Source organism: Odontesthes bonariensis, chromosome 15, assembly GCF_027942865.1.
Source record: "Odontesthes bonariensis isolate fOdoBon6 chromosome 15, fOdoBon6.hap1, whole genome shotgun sequence".
NCBI classification, from domain to species: Eukaryota; Metazoa; Chordata; class Actinopteri; order Atheriniformes; family Atherinopsidae; genus Odontesthes; species Odontesthes bonariensis.
Window position 1 is genome coordinate 34,920,526 of NC_134520.1, and position 17,871 is coordinate 34,938,396.

General features: G+C 38.8%; 1 protein-coding gene across 1 annotated transcript; it reads left to right on the top strand.

Annotated features, from left to right (window-relative positions):
• Nucleotides 1–3,830: 3,830 nt before the first annotated feature.
• LOC142399937 (uncharacterized) lies at nt 3,831–12,462 on the top strand. Its single transcript, XM_075484496.1, has 6 exons — nt 3,831–3,900; nt 6,080–6,249; nt 8,070–8,189; nt 10,080–10,107; nt 10,286–10,327; nt 12,093–12,462. The coding sequence occupies exons 1-6, from the start codon at nt 3,861–3,863 to the stop codon at nt 12,320–12,322; spliced, it is 630 nt and encodes a 209-aa protein (XP_075340611.1). The 5' UTR covers nt 3,831–3,860; the 3' UTR covers nt 12,323–12,462.
• The last annotated feature ends 5,409 nt before the right edge of the window (nt 12,463–17,871 follow it).

Consider the following 17,871-nt stretch of genomic DNA (forward strand, 5'->3'; position numbering starts at 1 on the left):
AATAACCCATCACACATGCACAAGGTCCCAGACTCCGTCAGAAAAGCCGATCAGCAAAGGAAACTCAGTCAGTTGTTGTTGTCATAATATATCATTATTCGTTTTTTTTATACAAATCTCCTGTTGAATTGTGTTTTAAAGTAATGCTGATGGAAAATCCCATTGAGTCACTGTGACTTTGCAACCAGAATAAAGAGCTGAAAGTCAGAGTTGATTTGAAATCAAAACCACTTCCTCTTCCAGCTGCTGCTCATTGGAAACTGGAAATGCACCGTGAGTGGCGTATCTGTCCTATTATAGAATCTGTGGTGGTACACAGGTTTTGATGCAATGCATTGTGGGATTTGTAGTTTGAGTGGAGGGAGTGCGATTTACCGGCGGACATTAATAATAGACGTATGAAATTATCCGGCCAAGGGAAAAATATTAGCAATGACTTGTCGAGTCATTTCATGCAAGTCTAAGTCAAGTCATGAATACGAATATGAATATTTCTGCCATGGCCTGAACAGGCTAATGTTATGCCTGTTTGGTTCGTTAGCTAACGCTAACAGTCGTAGCAGTAATAAAAACACATTAACAGACAAACTTACTTGATAGTGTAATAGGTTGTAAAATGCCATATTTAGTTTTAATGTAAACTGTCACACCCCCTATTTTTTTGTCAAAATCTATGTAATTGATGTATTTTCACATGACATACAAGTACACAGTTAAGTCATATGTGGTGTTCTCGCGCTGCTGGGGATATCACCAGGGAGAATAGCTACCTGGCTCTGCTCATGCGCAGCTCAGAAATAAATGAGCATGAGCAACGCTAACTCTCGTCCTCTCCTTGCTGATTCACAGGCACGAGTTAGCTCATGTACATCTTGGCTACGCAGTGCTCTCTAGCCTGTGTAACCCTTGCTGCTGGTCCAGATTTCCCCTAGGTCTGGTGCCGGTAACAATAGCGTACCTTATAATTTTTCTTCAAAAGAATAAGCAGGCTGCCCTCAGTGCCCCGGCTTGTATACTCGACTGAAGGGCTGGTTGCTGAGCGGGAGACTGAATGTTGCTACTGCGCATGCACACTTCTTCTTTGAACGCGCGGTGGGAGTGAGACTGGGTTGGCTACTTATTGTTGCGAGTGAGCTTAACTCTAAATAAAGTAATCTTCGCTCTAAACACTGAGTATTTTTGCGTTTTTCACCATGCTGTAATGACCAGATCAGAAAACCCGATAATTCAACCAGACACAAGTTTAGTGGTAAAAGGTTTATTGGATCAAAGGTGCTGGTTAGGAGTTGAGGGGAGTTGGAGTCCAGATAATCCTCCAATAAGGCTGTGGATCCGTGATGGTCAGAGTCCGCTCCAGGGTACGGAGAACAGGGCCAGAGATGACAGTCAGAGGTAATCCAAGGTTGGTATGATCCTGAGGATCCAGGGAGGTCTTCTGTAAGCAGAGGGTTATAATCCACAAAGCTGATTCAGGTATAGGTCGGAACAGGAAATCAGGAATACAAAGTAACGATGTGAAGCTAGACATCTGCTGGCTGTGAGGCTTGCGATAATCTGGCAGGGATCTCTGGCAGGAAGGAGTTGATATAGGCGGAGTGCAGAGTGGGAGAGAGCAAACCTTAATCAGGCACAGGTGAATATCATTGAGGCAATTAGTGTCAGAGCAAGAAGCAGGCCAGGAACTAAAAAGATTCCAGGCTGCAACATTACACATGCAAGTAACTGTTACTTCATAAATAGAAGTCGTAAGTGCATATTGTTGATAACCTAGTAAAGTTAACTCATGAATGTAAATCAAGGCAGCTATTACATTTTACATTGTGTACACAGTGTACGTGTGCTGTTAATGCACAAATGCAAAATTCGATATCACAAAGGCAATCTTCAGTTTTACAAATGCCATTTAATTTACAAATACACATCTACAATTGTGAAAAACAATTTACAAGTTACAAATATGTTTTTTTTTATTTGTGGATATCAAAACACGAATGCAAGTCAAGAAATATTTACGTGTGGATTTGTGCGACTTTCATGCGAAGAACTGTGGAAAGCGAAAAATGTGTGTGCTGGTGATTCACAAATGCAGAATCACATTTCACAAATGATTTTTTTTGGTTTTACAAATGGCATTTTATTTACAAATGCACATCTATATTTGTAAAAATCAATATACGAGTTACAAATATGATTTTTTTATTTGTAGATATTAAAACACACATGCAAATCAAGACATATTTGTGGATCCCCTTCTGGTATATACAAATATTATTGAGACAAATTTAGCTCCATAGCTACTGAGCCTCCATTTTTTTTCGTAGAGTGGCAGCAATACGTCCTCTGCAGGGTTGCCAACTTTTCCAAAAACCTTGGAGTGAGATTTCAGCGGGTCGGTTCGTGACACGCATCTCAGAAGTTGTTCCACAGTACTGATATATATATCTGTGTAGATATGATGTAGACACATGTATACATTTTATGAATATGCAATAGTCCAGAGTATGTGGCCTTCCTCTAGAAAATTTTGCATTTCTTAAATGCAATTTCTGGTGTTGGGGACATAATTTGCCACTTCACCACCAACTAAGGTTGAGGGACACCTCACTTGTGTGGGGGGTCTCGGGGTCCTCCCCCAGAAAATTTTGTATTTCTTAGATGCAATTTTCTGCATTTTAACCAAATTCTGGGGTGAATAATGGCAAATCCCATCTGATTCACAGCCCTCTGATTTTTTTTAATGTAAACCATAATGGCAAGATTGAGAATTGATTTTTTTATGCAAGTCACTCAAGTTTCTGGTGACTTCCACATTATCACGGGCCCAGGCAGACACTGCCACAGTAAGATGTTTTATTATTACAGATCCTGAAATTTCAGGATCTGTAAGTTGTAGTGCATTTTGTATAAAATATTAACTGATGAAGTTTTGAAAGTGCACACTGCAACAAGTGTGAAAAGTGTGAACAATAAAAGTGGAAATGTACAATTTTTTGAAAAATGTAGGCGGATGACTACTTAGCATTACCAACAAGCATTTATTAGCTCTGCACAGTTCCCACAAAAATAAAACACCAGTAGTCAAAAGATTAAGGTCCAGCAAACATTTATTAAAAATAAAGACAGAAACTGTCACATGAAAAACACTTTTCCACGGCTTACTTTTTCCTGAGCTCCTACAAACTATTAAGTTTGTAGCTTTGAGCCTATTAACTAGCCAAATCTTGTATGAATGAGCCAAAATGCATGGCCGTCAGTTTTCTTTTCCTGCCCGAGTCGGACATGATGATTCCGAACCAAAGTCCGGTCACCTCGTCAGCTGTTTCCCCGCTATCACCGCTTAGCAACCAACCTAGCAACAACAACAAGCCAGGCATAGCGCTACAGAAGGTGAGCCAATCACAGATAGCAAGGCTGTCCCCACCAATGACACGCCGTCTTTGAGAGAAGTAACCGCAGAAGGGGGAAATTAACCCTTTGTTTCGCCCGTGCTCTGCTGTGGTCCATGAGTTTAAGCATTCGGAAATTATAGAACGAGAGTGAAAAAAGTCCACACAGAAAGAAAAAAATATCTCGCGTGAGATTTCTTTGTTAAGCGTGAGAGCGTGACACTAAGTCTGAAAGAGTGAGTGTCACGGCAGATGCGTGAGAGTTGGCAACCCTGTCCTCTGCACGTTAACATCTACACATGAGTGAAAATCCCCCACCATGAGTCTGCACATGATTATCAGGAATCAGAGAAAACGCGCCTCCCTTTTGCTAAAAGGCGGAGTTTATAAGGTTATATTATATAAAGAGGAGTTCCGCTCAGCAGCTCAGTCTGTATCGGTCCTCAGGAGGAGCCAGCGGGCGGAGCTGACAGCATGAGCCGGACTCTGACACCCTGCCGCGGGCTGCTGCTCGGTGAGTGTTGCTGCTGCTACTCAGAGCTCCATGTGGGACTGTTTCTGTTCGGATGGCTGCAGCACAAACAGACTCCAGGCTCCATGATTACTGCAAACCTTTGTCCTCTCTGGGGCTCATTCAAGATTTTACAGGAATTTAGGAGATAAACTCCCTCTGAGCTCATCCTGTCTGTCAGAAGCTGCGCTACAGCTGCTTTCATCCTTCTGAAACAAACACAAACAAGCAGAAAGCAGAAAGCAGCTTTGTTTCAGCATCATCTGAGACCGCAGACACCCAGCGGTGAACCGTGCGCGCCGCGTCGCTTTCTGGCACCGCTGTTTCCGCAGGCGGTGCACGAGACAACACCTGTTACTTACACCTGTCTGTGTCCGCCGCACGTGACGCTACAAACGAAGTCAAATGAAACGCGTAAATGGGTTAGGGTTACGCGTGGGCTTTGTTTTTAAGATGTCCAAATGGGACTTGTCAATTAATAGAGACATTTTAATTGGGAGTGCCTTAGTCAGAGAATTTTTTGAACTTATATACTTATTTAAGTTCTATATACTTATTAAAGTTATATGTACTTATTAAAGTTCTATATACTTGTAAAAGTTATAGATACTTATTAAAGTTCTATATACTTATTAAAGTTATATATACTTGTTAAAGTTATATATACTTGTAAAAGTTCTATATACTTGTAAAAGTTATAGATACTTATTAAAGTTATAGATACTTGTAAAAGTTATAGATACTTATTAAAGTTCTATATACTTATTAAAGTTAGATATATTCATTAAAGTTCAATATACTTATTAAAGTTCAATATACTTATTAAAGTTATATATACTTGTTAAAGTTATATATACTTGTTAAAGTTATATATACTTGTAAAAGTTCTATATACTTGTAAAAGTTATATATACTTGTAAAAGTTATAGATACTTATTAAAGTTATAGATACTTATTAAAATTAAAGTTACTGTACGGTTTTATCTTAACTGTTGGTGCCATAAACCGGAGTCAAAGCAGATTCTAACTCACTTTGTCGGTGTTTTAACACGCCTGTTGTGACGCAGCGCTGTGGCACTTCCCCGCGTGCACGCTCACAGCCTCAATGTTAAACTCCATCATAAAGCTGCCCTGATGGGGCTGATTCAGCATGTCAACAGCCCTCTCTGTTTGTAGAGACGGAGCTGGGGCAAAGAAGGTGCAGAGCGTGCACCTTTCTGTGGAAGTCTGCTGTTAGAGCTACATGGAAATGATTCATGACTCCACTTCCCCTCCGTAAGCACTCAGATGTGTTCAGTTTGCTCAGAATTCAGATTGAAGAGTCATTTGAAGTCAACACGTTTGCAGGTTTGCAAGGAAAGCAACAGCATCAATGTGAGGTTTATTTTCTCCTCACATGGAACTCTGAGCTTTACTCTGAGTTACAGGTGTGACTTTGACCTCTGATAGTTGTGCTTTCCTGAATAAGGAAACCTAGAAAAAGCTTTGTATGGTTCTGAGACCATTTAATGAAGAATTTAAAAAAAAATATATATATTTACAATGATTGTATATTAACAACAACAATAATAATAATAATACAAATTCTAATAAAAATACTACTACTAACTAATAATAATAATAATAATAATTATTATTATTATAAATAAACAAAAAAATTGGGGGGGGGGGGATAAAAATAATTAATAAAAAAAACAAAAAAAACAGTTTTTAACAACCTGACACAACTTTCTGGGGTCTTATTGACATGTTTGAGACAGAGTTTGATCAAAATACCTGCTGGTGACTTCAGACGCTGCAAACGGAGCTTTAATAGATGATAGTTAGCGACTAGTTAGCGTTGTAAGCGACTTACAATAAGTGTGTTCCACATCGGTAGGCAAAAGAACTTCAGGTTACATGAAATCATAAGTGCATTTCCTTCCAAAACCAAACAGCTAAGAGCAGAACTAGTGCTAGAGTAAGTTAGGAATTATCCATCCAGCAGCAGCAGCAGTTTGGGGAAAGACCTGAGGGCCCAAACATCTGGATCGGTTAGTTTTATTACAGCAGATCTGCCCTTTGGCAGACTATCAGAGATTTATTCACCTGAGAACCATCTTCGTCACATGAAACCCAGCCGCCGCTCTCTGATAACTCAAAGCATCACAGTTTATTCCCTCCTGCTGGTTTCTTCTTTCAGGTTTGGTGGCCACGCTGATGTTTCTGTGTCCTCCAGCTGCAGCGGCGTCTCTGCACTGCAACGTCACGCAGCTTCCAAACGGCACGTTCAGGTTCCAGCTGTCTGAGCCGCCCGGCTGCTCCGGCTGCTCCGGCTGCTCCGGCTGCACCGCCTCCTGGGAGGACACCCACGTGAGTCCATGCTCCTTAATATGTTGAGGTGCAGAAGAAGAAGCTGCTGAAGCAGGTTTTAAAGCTCCAGCATGAAATCTGGGAGTGACCTTTGACCTTTGATCTGAGGTCGGACAAACATATTAAACAATGTCGTCAGGACTAGTTTTCTCCAGCTGCGTCTCCTGGCCAAAGTTAAAATGTTTTAATGCTCTTTATGTGGGCGTCTCCCAGTCTTCTCTCAGCCGCCTTCAGCTGGTGCAGAACGCTGCTGCCCGTCTTTAACCAACACCAACAGACGTGTGCACATCACTCCTGTTCTTAACTCCCTCCATCGGCTTCCTGTCCTTTATAGAACTGATTTTAAACTTTTAATGTTTGTTTTTAAAGCTCTTAGCGGCCTCGCCCCGTCGTATTTATCTGAGCTTTGAACAGTCCTGGTAGAGCTCTGAGGCCAGCAGATCAGTTTCTGCTGGAAGTGCCCAGGTCAGAATACAAACCCTGGGGTGAGCGAGACTTTTCCCAAAGCTGCCCCCAGGCTCTGGAATAAGCCCCCCGTCCAGCTGTGTCTGATTTCTGACCTGGGCCTCTAAAAACCTGCTTATTTAGGATGGCTTTAATACCCAGCAGTATGATGACACTTTTATCTTATTTTATCTTATTTGATTTTGTTGTATTTTATTGATTTCACTGTTCTTTTATTGTTTTTACTTCTTCTTCTCTTTATTTATTACCTGCTGTAAAGCACTTTGGTACATCGTAAGGATTGTCTGTAAAGGGCTGTAGAAATAAAATACATTTACACCAGCGGGAGGAGAACCCTGTAAATGCTGCTGAGGTTTTCCAGCTGTGCTGATTTTCTGTGGTCGACTCAGCAGCTGGAGTGGTTTCCTTCAGCCGTCTCATGCAGACCTGAAAGTGGCGGCGGAGGAGAAATTTGGGTTTGTTAAAGAGAACCGAGAGAGCTGTTAGAAAGTTTGTTTGTCTCTGTCTGAATAGAATGATGAGACCTACCTAAAGATGACATATTCTGTCTTTTTTAGAATAGAAAAATTATTTATTCATCCCCCAATGGGGGAAATTCAAATTAGTCAAGTAGCTCAAAAAATTATTAATATTTACAATGATTGTATATTAACAACAATAATAATACAAATTCTAATAAAAATACTACTACTAACTAATAATAATAATAAATAAAAATGAATAATAATTTTTTTAAAATAAATAAATAAAAATAAATAAATAAATGAAAATAAATAAAAATGAATGAATTAATTAAAATTAAAATTAAAACAATAAATAAATAAATAAATGAATTTAAAAAAAAAAACCAAAAAAACTGTTTTTAACAACCTGACAACTTTCTGAGGTCTTATTGACATGTTTGAGACAGAGTTTTGGTCAAAATACCTGCTGGTGACTTCAGACGCCCTGATATATGCTTCCAGGAACAGGAAGAAGGGCTTTTGTTTTACACAATATGTCACCTTTTTAAGGCTTTTTTTATGAACCCACAAATGAGACAAGAATAGTTGCTGTCATGAGCCCTGGAGTGAAACCAGAAGGTTCATTCATGACGAGCAGCAGTGCAGAACGGTGACCGAGCTGTTGTCAGTATAGTAATTTAGTCCATAAGTTGATAAGTTGAACATTTATTGTGCATTTTATGTAAAATATCTGTCTAAAATCCAGAAATATCGATCTGGGGAAAAGGTCCTCAGAGTTTCAGAAATTATTTTCCATTTAAACAAAGTTTGAAACAGTTTTAACTTCACCTTGTGGCAGAGTTTCTGAAATTTATTCTGATATTTAAGACAAAAAAACTTGTTTTTTTTTAGGGCGTTGTCATCAGCCGGGACTCGATTTTCAACAAAAGCCTCGTTGAGAGCTTAACGGATCAGCACATCGACCTCAAAACCTGCCACGACCACCTGCACTACACGAGGGAATGTTGTGAGGTAAAACACTTTTAACCAACTTTAACACAAAAAAACACACTTTAGGCTTTAAATGCACGCATAGAAGCGGTTATTAAAACTGTGAGCGGGTGTCTCAAATCACAACCCAAATACTACAAACACACACGTAGCTGGAGCTGAATCACAATATTTTCATCAAATAGTTTGTGGTTTACTGGATGAGTCTGTTATTAGAAGTTTCACTTCTGTTTTAAGTCTTTCTCGTTGCATAATGAGCCGTGCAGTCCCAGGAGGAGCCTCCCCAAACTCATCTATTAAAGATTCTTTATGTTCATGTTTATGTGTTTAGCAGTTATCCAGAACACTTACATATGCTAGCATCAAAGCTAATATCACAGCTAACAATAAGCTAACATCAAAGCTAACAATAAGATAACATCAAAGCTAATATCACAGCTAACAATAAGCTAACAATAAGCTAACAATAAGCCAATTTCACAGCTAACAATAAGTTAACATCAAAGCTAACAATAAGATAACATCAAAGCTAATAATAAGCTAACATCAAAGCTAACAATAAGCTAACATCAAAGCTAACAATCAGATAACATCAAAGCTAACAATAAGCTAACATCAAAGCTAACAATAAGATAACATCAAAGCTAACATCAAAGCTAACATCAAAGTTAACAATAGGCTAACAATAAGCTAACATCAAAGCTAACATCACAGCTAACATCAAATAGATAGATAGATAGATTTATTTGTACAGAAAATTGTTCTGTGCCATTGATACAATTACAAAAAACAAAAATACACAATACACAATAAACAAGCACCCACCCCAGGACAAAAAAGACAGGATGACATAGAACAAAGAACAAACCCCTCATATTTTTAAATAGAATACAATTGTAAAGTGCATTTATTCAGAGACCAAGTGCAATGGGTTATTATTGTTAGCTGACATCACAGCTAATAATAAGCTAACATCAAAGCTGACATCAAAGCTAACAATAAGCTAACATCAAAGCTGACATCAAAGCTAACAATAAGCTAACATCAAAGCTAACAATAAGCTAACAATAAGCTAACATCACAGCTAACATCAAAGCTAACATCAAGCTGACATCACAGCTAATAATAAGCTAACATCAAAGCTGACATCAAAGCTAACAATAAGCTAACATCAAAGCTGACATCAAAGCTAACAATAAGCTGACATCAAAGCTAACAATAAGCTAACATCACAGCTAACATCAAAGCTAACATCAAGCTGACATCAAAGCTAACAATAAGCTAACATCAAAGCTAACATCAAAGCTAACATCAAGCTAACATCAAAGCTGACATCACAGCTGACATCAAAGCTAACAATAAGCTAACATCAAAGCTAACATCACAGCTGACATCAAAGCTAAAATCAAAGCTGACAATGAGCTAACATCAAGCTAACATCACAGCTGACATCAAAGCTAACATCACAGCTGACAATGAGCTGACATCACAGCTAGCATCAAAGCTAACATCAAGCTGACATCAAAGCTAACAATAAGCTAACATCACAGCTAACATCAAGCTGACATCAAAGCTAACAATAAGCTAACATCAAAGCTAACAATAAGCTAACATCACAGCTAACATCAAAGCTAACATCAAGCTAACATCAAAGCTGACATCACAGCTGACATCAAAGCTAACAATAAGCTAACATCAAAGCTAACATCAAGCTAACATCACAGCTGACATCACAGCTGACAATGAGCTAACATCACAGCTGACATCAAAGCTAAAATCAAAGCTGACAATGAGCTAACATCACAGCTAACATCACAGCTAACATCAAGCTAACATCACAGCTGACATCAAAGCTAACATCACACTATTTTAACACTAATTTGACTCTTTTTGCTGTATTTCTTCCCTTAGACTCACTCGGTGGAGGCTGACTGCACAGGTGAGCTTTATTTTACGCTGCAGACATTTTAAAAACCCTCAGAAACGGATGTTACCTTTTGTACCGCTTCTTCAAATCTGCTTGTTTTGTAAAATTCTGACCAGATTTTTCTCAGAACCGCAGAACTCTGGCTTAAAAGACGACCAACATTATGTTTCTGTGCCTCCATCTTTTACAGTGAACTGCAGCCATTTCGCACCCAAGGATCGTCCTCCTTTAAGTAAGTGTTCTCATGTCATGTGACTGCTGTGAAAACACAGTCAGCGGGTCTACATGATGAGATTAATTACAGCTATAGCTGTAGTTGGGTTATTATCTGAGCATAAAGGGTAATTCTCCTTGGATATGTGGCGGTGAATGAATGGGATCAGAGGCACAAAGCGTGTCATTCCATAAGCTAACATCACAGCTAACATCAAAGCTAACATCAAAGTTAACATCAAAGCTAACAATAAGCTAACATCACAGCTAACATCAAAGCTAACATCAAAGTTAACATCAAAGCTAACAATAAGCTGACATCACAGCTAACAATACGTTAACATCACAGCTAACAATAAGCTAACATCAAAGCTAACAATAAGCTAACATCACAGCTAACAATAAGCTAACATCAAAGTTGACATCAAAGCTAACATCAAAGCTAACATCACAGCTAACATCAAAGCTGACATCAAAGCTAACATCACAGCTAACATCAAAGCTGACATCAAAGCTAACATCACAGCTAACATCACAGCTAACATCAAAGCTGACATCAAAGCTAACATCAAAGCTAACATCACAGCTAACATCAAAGCTGACATCAAAGCTAACATCAAAGCTAACATCACAGCTAACAATAAGCTAACATCAAAACTAACAATAAGATAACATCAAAATGACATCAAAACACAGTCAGCGGGTCTACATGATGAGATTAATTACAGCTACAGTTGGGTTATTATCTGAGCATAAAGGGTAATTCTCCTTGGATATGTGGCGGTGAATGAATGGGATCAGAGGCACAAAGCGTGTCATACCCCGGTATGATAGGTGGCGCTGTACCCATTCCAGCTGTTGCTAATAGAGCCACTTCCTGTTGACCTCTTCACCACCAACAACAACAACAAACTCAGGCATTGGAGAAAGATGGAGAACGCAGAGCCAGATGAAGCTACGTCCCTCTACATTTGGTCTGTGATGAGCTGCTTGTTGCACAAACTCGATGCCCAACGGAGCATTCTCCATCGCGTTGTTTGTTTCTTTCTGACGGCGACAACAACAGGAATATCGTCTCCTTTGACTTCCGGGTCACGACCCCGGGAAAACATCTGGAGCATGCGCAGAACGCAAAGTCTGATTCACCACGTGCTTCAGCGTCTACAAGCAGGTTTAGAGTGACTTTCAACCCAGTTATCTCGGGGTCTGAATCCGATCCGATCCAGTTCTTAGTCAGATTAAGGTGTCTACATGCACTTAATAACTCAATCTGATTGTAATTTAGCCAATAATCCGATCCTTTCAGTGCCATGTGACCCCACTGAGTGAGGACAAATTTGTAGACAAAATCCCGAGATACTTAAACTCTTCCGCTTGAAGCAAGGCCAGTTTATCTGTAGAGCACAATTCAAAGTGCTTTACAGCTACATAAGATCACAAAAAGGCAAATACAATAATTCCAAAAACATAAAATTAATCATTAATTCATTCATTTTAAAGCTAAGAGTGCAGATGAAACACTTCCAGGTGTCATATTTACAGCTGAGCAGAACTGTTTTCAGCCTGGATTTAAACATGGTCAGAGCTGAGGCCCGCCTCACATCTGCTGGAAGGCTGTTCCAGATGTTAGGGGCATCAAACAACTCACCCGTTGCCATGGTTACGAACGATAACGGCCGTTCACCAGCAGAAAAATCCTCCCAGCAGCTCCTGATAAACGTTTAAAAACAGAAAACCACCTGAAATGACGGATTGTTTGGGTCGGATCTCTCTCTGTGTTTCAGGGTTCTGCGCCTCCAAAACTTTGTGCTTCGACGGTCTGACCGGCGGTCTGCTTATCGGGGGTCCCGTGGCCGCCATTGTTCTGGTTCTGGGGGTCGTCTGGGCCGTCTGCGCGTGCAGGAGAAGAAGAAGAAGAAGAAGAAGGTCCGCAGCTCTTTACAGCGCACCGACTGAGCAGATCCACGTGGAAAAGTGTCAGTTCAGCAGAGAGGAAAATGCACCGGATGGATGAGACTTTTAAAAAGCTGCTTTCTCAGGCTCACTGCGTCCGATGTACGATTGTGCTTTTATATATATATTTCTATTTATATTCGCAAAATATTCTATTTTTCATGTAACTTCTTTTCTAACTCTGTTTTTCAAAAATAAAGGCAAATATGTTTGATTTATTGAGTTATTTGGGTTACATTGGGTGTCTGTGGGTGGACCATCTGTGCTCATATCTCTACAGAATGTTACAGTTACTGTTTCTCAGTCCTCCCGACATGTCCCGAAGCTGTTTAAAGGGACAGTTCGCCTCTTTAAAGGGATAGTTCACCTCTTCTGACATGAAGCTGTGTAACATCCCATATCAGCAGCATCATTTCTGAACATCTTCTTACCCCCTGCTGCGTCCTGTGAGCAGAGTTCCAGCCTCGTTTTGGTGTTGATGAAGGTAGTCCGGCTAGTTGGCTGGGGTTTAAAAAATAAAGCGTTTTGCTTCTCAAAACAATATGCGTTCAACAGAGTAATACATTTGCATCACAAAATGGTTCTCCAGGAAAAAGTCAGACCTCACAATCTCTTGGCCCTATTTTCTCTCCCTTCGTATCACTGCCTGCTGTGCAGACCGTGCAGCAAACAGCGTAACAGGCGCGGCTGTCAGCAGGCCAAGAGATTGTGAGGTCTGACTTTTTCCTGGAGAACCATTTTGTGATGCAAATCTATTACTCTGTTGAACGCATATTGTTTTGAGAAGCAAAACGCTTTATTTAAAAAAAAAAATTTAATCGCTTATCGGTGTTTTAGGATTTGAAATCTATTTTTTAAAATATTTTTAACCAAACCAAAATATTTTTCTTTCATAAATAATTATTTACATAAAATTTTTTCGCACTTTTTAAAGAGAAAAGATGATGTCATCCCAGTAGTGTGTAGAAAGCCCCCGATAACAACAACACGGCAGCTCTGAGCTAACAGTGCAACAGTACGCGTTCATTCATTCATTGGTCTTAAAGTATTGGTGAAATAAAGACAGATAATGCCTTATTTAGAGGCTGTATTGTCTCTGCCCTGTTCTCTCCCGTTATATGGATATACGCTGATCTGAGTGATCTAAATATCTTCAGAAGGACGCCGACTTTCACCAAACTGTTATCGATGAGTAGATGAACGGATTTTAGGTCAGAAATAAGGTCCAGGTTTAAAAAAAAAAAGGAACTTCCCCTTTAACATGCCCCAAAAACAGCGGGAATGGGCACGTGGGTGTCAGAGGTGACGTGTGGCAGGTAGCATTCAGGGTCATCTTCTGGGTATCTGGCCTAACTGGCCCTAAAAATCCAGATCACACGACACTGCCAGCAGAAATGCACCCGGGTTTCTGACTCTGGCTAGTGCTGGGCGGTATGACCAAAAATACATATCACGGTATTTTTTTTTCATGCATAATTAGGTGTTCACAGCATTTTCTACAGATTGAGAACAGAATTACTTAGGATGGTCTATTTTACCGGCATAGAATAACGCCCCACAAAATGATGCTGTTTACACTGAAGTGCTACTCATGATTCCAATGAAGTGAGGAATCGGAATGCAAACACAATTGCAGTCAAAATACAGAACTTTTACTGTGCAAAATTCAAACATCTTTTATGAAAATCAATACAAAAAAGTAGTGCAACTTGCAATAATTATATTTTTGCATCAATATGAGGTGTTCACATTCAAATAAATGAGGTAGATTCACGTTCTAACTCTAGCAAACGCGTCTTGAAGTGACATTTGGCTCGACTTTCCTTTTGCTTTCCCCGTGTTACCTGCTGGTGTGGCGGGTGCTGACCTTAACTTCATGCATTCTTGATATTCTAAGACATGCTTAGCCGTCTAAGGTGATGGAGCAAATTGCTCGTGTTGCCGCCTCCAGCGACAACTGTAGCCCGACAACACTTGCATAAAATGGTTGTTTGATCGACGTCGGATTTTTTTAAACCAAAAAACTTCCAAACTACAGACACGGCTCCTTTTTTTGGCACAAGTTCTTCTTTGTCAGCATGTTCTACTAGTTCTGCAGCTTCGATTTCAGAACTTTCCATGTCTGTCCTATCCACCTTCGCCTTAAAGTAACGCAGTGCTTATTACCTCCTCGCACCCATAGACAGTAAACATGCGTGTTTAGAAGCGCAACACTGAAAAGTGTCCCGTGACGCAGCGTTCCCCCCGTTGTGTAATCAAATACACCGGTATGGCGGTATATTAAAAATTCATATCATAACGAAAGTATAAACCGGTATTCGGTGTGAGGCGGTATACCGCCCAGCACTAGCTCTGGCCATGTGCATCATATGAAACGGGAGCTGGTATAAGATGATCAAACCGATCTGGAGCTGCCTGTTCCTGACTAAAAGAACAAAATACCATCCAAACCAAAACAACTAAAATACCTTGATGACGTTGAGTCGATCCGATTCACTGTTCCTGTCATAGTTTGCCCCCCCCCCCCCCCATTCCTGTTCATAGTTGTTGTTGTTTTTTACATTTATAGAGAAACAGAGTCTCACTCTAAATCTCAAGAGAGTTCATCTGAAGCCCATGGTGTATTTTTTCCTGTAAGACCAGTTTTTAAAGCCTGAGCTCTTCTTTTCGTTACTAAGCAACAGTAAAGGTAAAGGTTATGCAGTTATGTGACTTATGTCATCCACACACAGGAGGTTCGCATCAAATGACTGGAAGAACGTCATTGTGACTGTTACTGTGTTAAACCACACAGCAAGCAGAAAGTAAACTCTCTCCAGCATCCTGCTGCAGCTTTTTTTTAGACCAAGCTCTCCAGGAGAGTTAAATCCAGTTCAAACTGATTTAATTCCGCGGTTTTATTTAGCCGTTGACCACTTCCTACGTCTCCACGCCTGAAAACAGAAACTTTTAAATCAGAACTCTCTTGGCCCTATTTTTGCCTCCTTTGATATCAATGCGTCCAATGTAAACTGTGCAGAGCGAGCAGCAAACACCGTAACAGGTGCGGCTATCGCTAGGTGGCTGTACGCATTGATATGAAGGGAGAGAAAATAGGGCCTTGAATAGTGCTTAAACCAACAGGTTTTCTGACCAAAACACTGGCTTTGATAAGCAGAATAATTCATAATGTGCCTCTGAAGGTCAGAACTGTTTCCACATGGAAGGTAACAGGTTTTAATGTTGTGGCCGATCAGCTGGCTGCTCAGCCCACATTTCTCCTGGATATTCAGACAGTGAGAAGCACAAAAGAAGAAGAAATCATGAGCCCTGATAGGTGTGAAACATGCCCAGACATGTTTCACAGGATGTGGGGGACAGTTAACAGACGTTCTATTTAAGCTGATCAGCATTACGGCTGTAACAGTTTCACACGTCACACAAACTGTGAAATTCTGATCATATTTACATTTTAGTGCAAAGTGGAATCTCATTTTCCAGAAAACACATCATCTGTTCCCATTTCTTTAGCTGCATCTGTGAAAAACAGCTTCATAGTTTCAACTTTTTTGTACATTTACATTAAAACTGCTTTCAGTTACCAAAAGAGTCAAATTAATATAAGAAATTCAGTTTAAAAAAATCCTAATCCCAAAATAATGAACGTTATCACGTCTAAAAGTAGAAAAGTAGGAAAAAACAGACAATAATTAGCATTATATGTTATTCAACATCAAGAAAAAGTAAATAAGATTCAATTTAAAGCTTAAAAAAGGAATATAAGATATAATCTAATGACTAATTATGGAATAATTAATATAAATGAAATGATTAAACTGTTTTATGCCACCAGAAATGAATAATCTAGAAGCTCTTTGTGGGTTTTAGACTGGAATTCAGATTTGTTCCCATTTCTTTAGCTGCATGTGTGAAAAACAGCAAAGATAACACAGTGTGACAGACAGAAAACAGGATTTCTGCAGCAACAAGGTGATTCCCAAAGAGCTGTTAGCTGAAAAGTTGCCATATCTCAGCATGGTTATACATTATATTATGTTGTCATAACGGGCAATTCAGTTTCACCTCTGCAGCTTATTACTCAGCACGATGAAAACATCCGGCCCGACCACCATCATGAGCTCATGATTAACTTAACAAGTTCCTAACGGCGGCTTGCAAAGTCTTTTTTACGTTGCAGTTTGTAATTTCTCAGTTCAACAGAGAAACAAATGTGTTCGAGGCTAAAATCATGCTCCCCTCTGTTGGTTTGGTTTTTTTTTTGGGGGGGGCTTTTTATGCCTTTAATGATAGGACAGTGTGAGAGAGACAGGAAGCAGGGGGCAGATAGATGGGAAAGACACGCAGCAAAGGGCCGCTCTGTGCGGGAGTCGAACTGGGGCCAGCTGCAGCGAGGACTGTAGCCTCTGTACATGGGGCGCCTGCTCAACCCACTACGCCACCGACCACCCTGATGGTTTGGGTTTTAAGATCAGGGGAAGATGTTATCCCAGGACGTTTCCCTGTGGTACTCCACCAGATTTCAGATGTAAAAACATCAAAACTATCTGTTTTACAATTATGTTCTGAATTAGCGTCCTCTGTGGCCTAATGTCAGAATATAAGGTGTCTATGGAGCGTCTGACAGGCCTCCTGCAGGAATACATTGCAGAAAATATTGTAATAAATAAGATTATTTATTACAATATTTTATTATTATTATTTATTTTATTATTTATTATATTATTAGTAGTATTTATTGTATATTTTATTATTTATTATATTATTCATATAATATTATCCTGCAGGAATATATTGCAGAAAATATTGTAATAAATAAGATTATTTATTATTATTATTTTTATTGTTAATTTATTATTTATTATATTATTTTATTAGTAGTAGTAGTATTTATGGTTTATTTTATTATTTATTATATTATTAGTATTTATTGTTTATTTTATTATTTATTATATTATTCATATAATATTATCCTGCAGGAATATATTGCAGAAAATATTGTAATGAATAAGATTATTTATTATTATTATTTTTATTGTTAATTTATTATTTATTATATTATTTTATTAGTAGTAGTAGTATTTATGGTTTATTTTATTATATTATTAGTATTTATTGTTTATTTTATTATTTATTATATTATTCATATAATATTATCCTGCAGGAATATATTGCAGAAAATATTGTAATAAATAAAATGATTTATTATATTATATTATTTTATTATACTATTTATTATATTATTGTATTAGTATTTATTGTTTATTTTATTATTTATTATATTATTCATATATATAAATTATTTATATATAAAAAGATATTATCAAATAAAATAATGATAATTATTTTATTATAAATAAAATAATAAAATAAATAGAAAATATTGCAGCCATATTTACAAAGGTGTTAATCTGGGACAGGTGACAGGTGTATTGTGTTTAAAGAGCTCACAAAGTGTTTTGATTGTCACCATTAGTCATGAGGAGGACTTTTCCTTTTCCACTCTCTGCACCTCCGTTCGGTCAGGCTTCACTTCCTCAGATTATTTTTGATTTAAACGAAGTTCCCACAGTTCAGCTGTAATCTCCCGGCTTCTTCAGCTCATGACTCAGC

Coding starts and splice junctions, on each gene's coding strand:
- LOC142399937 (XM_075484496.1), top strand. CDS start 3,861: ATGAGCCGGACTCTGACACCCTGCCGCGGGCTGCTGCTCG. Junction 6,250..8,069: donor CCTCCTGGGAGGACACCCAC/GTGAGTCCATGC, acceptor GTTTTTTTTTAG/GGCGTTGTCATCAGCCGGGA. Junction 8,190..10,079: donor ACACGAGGGAATGTTGTGAG/GTAAAACACTTT, acceptor TTCTTCCCTTAG/ACTCACTCGGTGGAGGCTGA.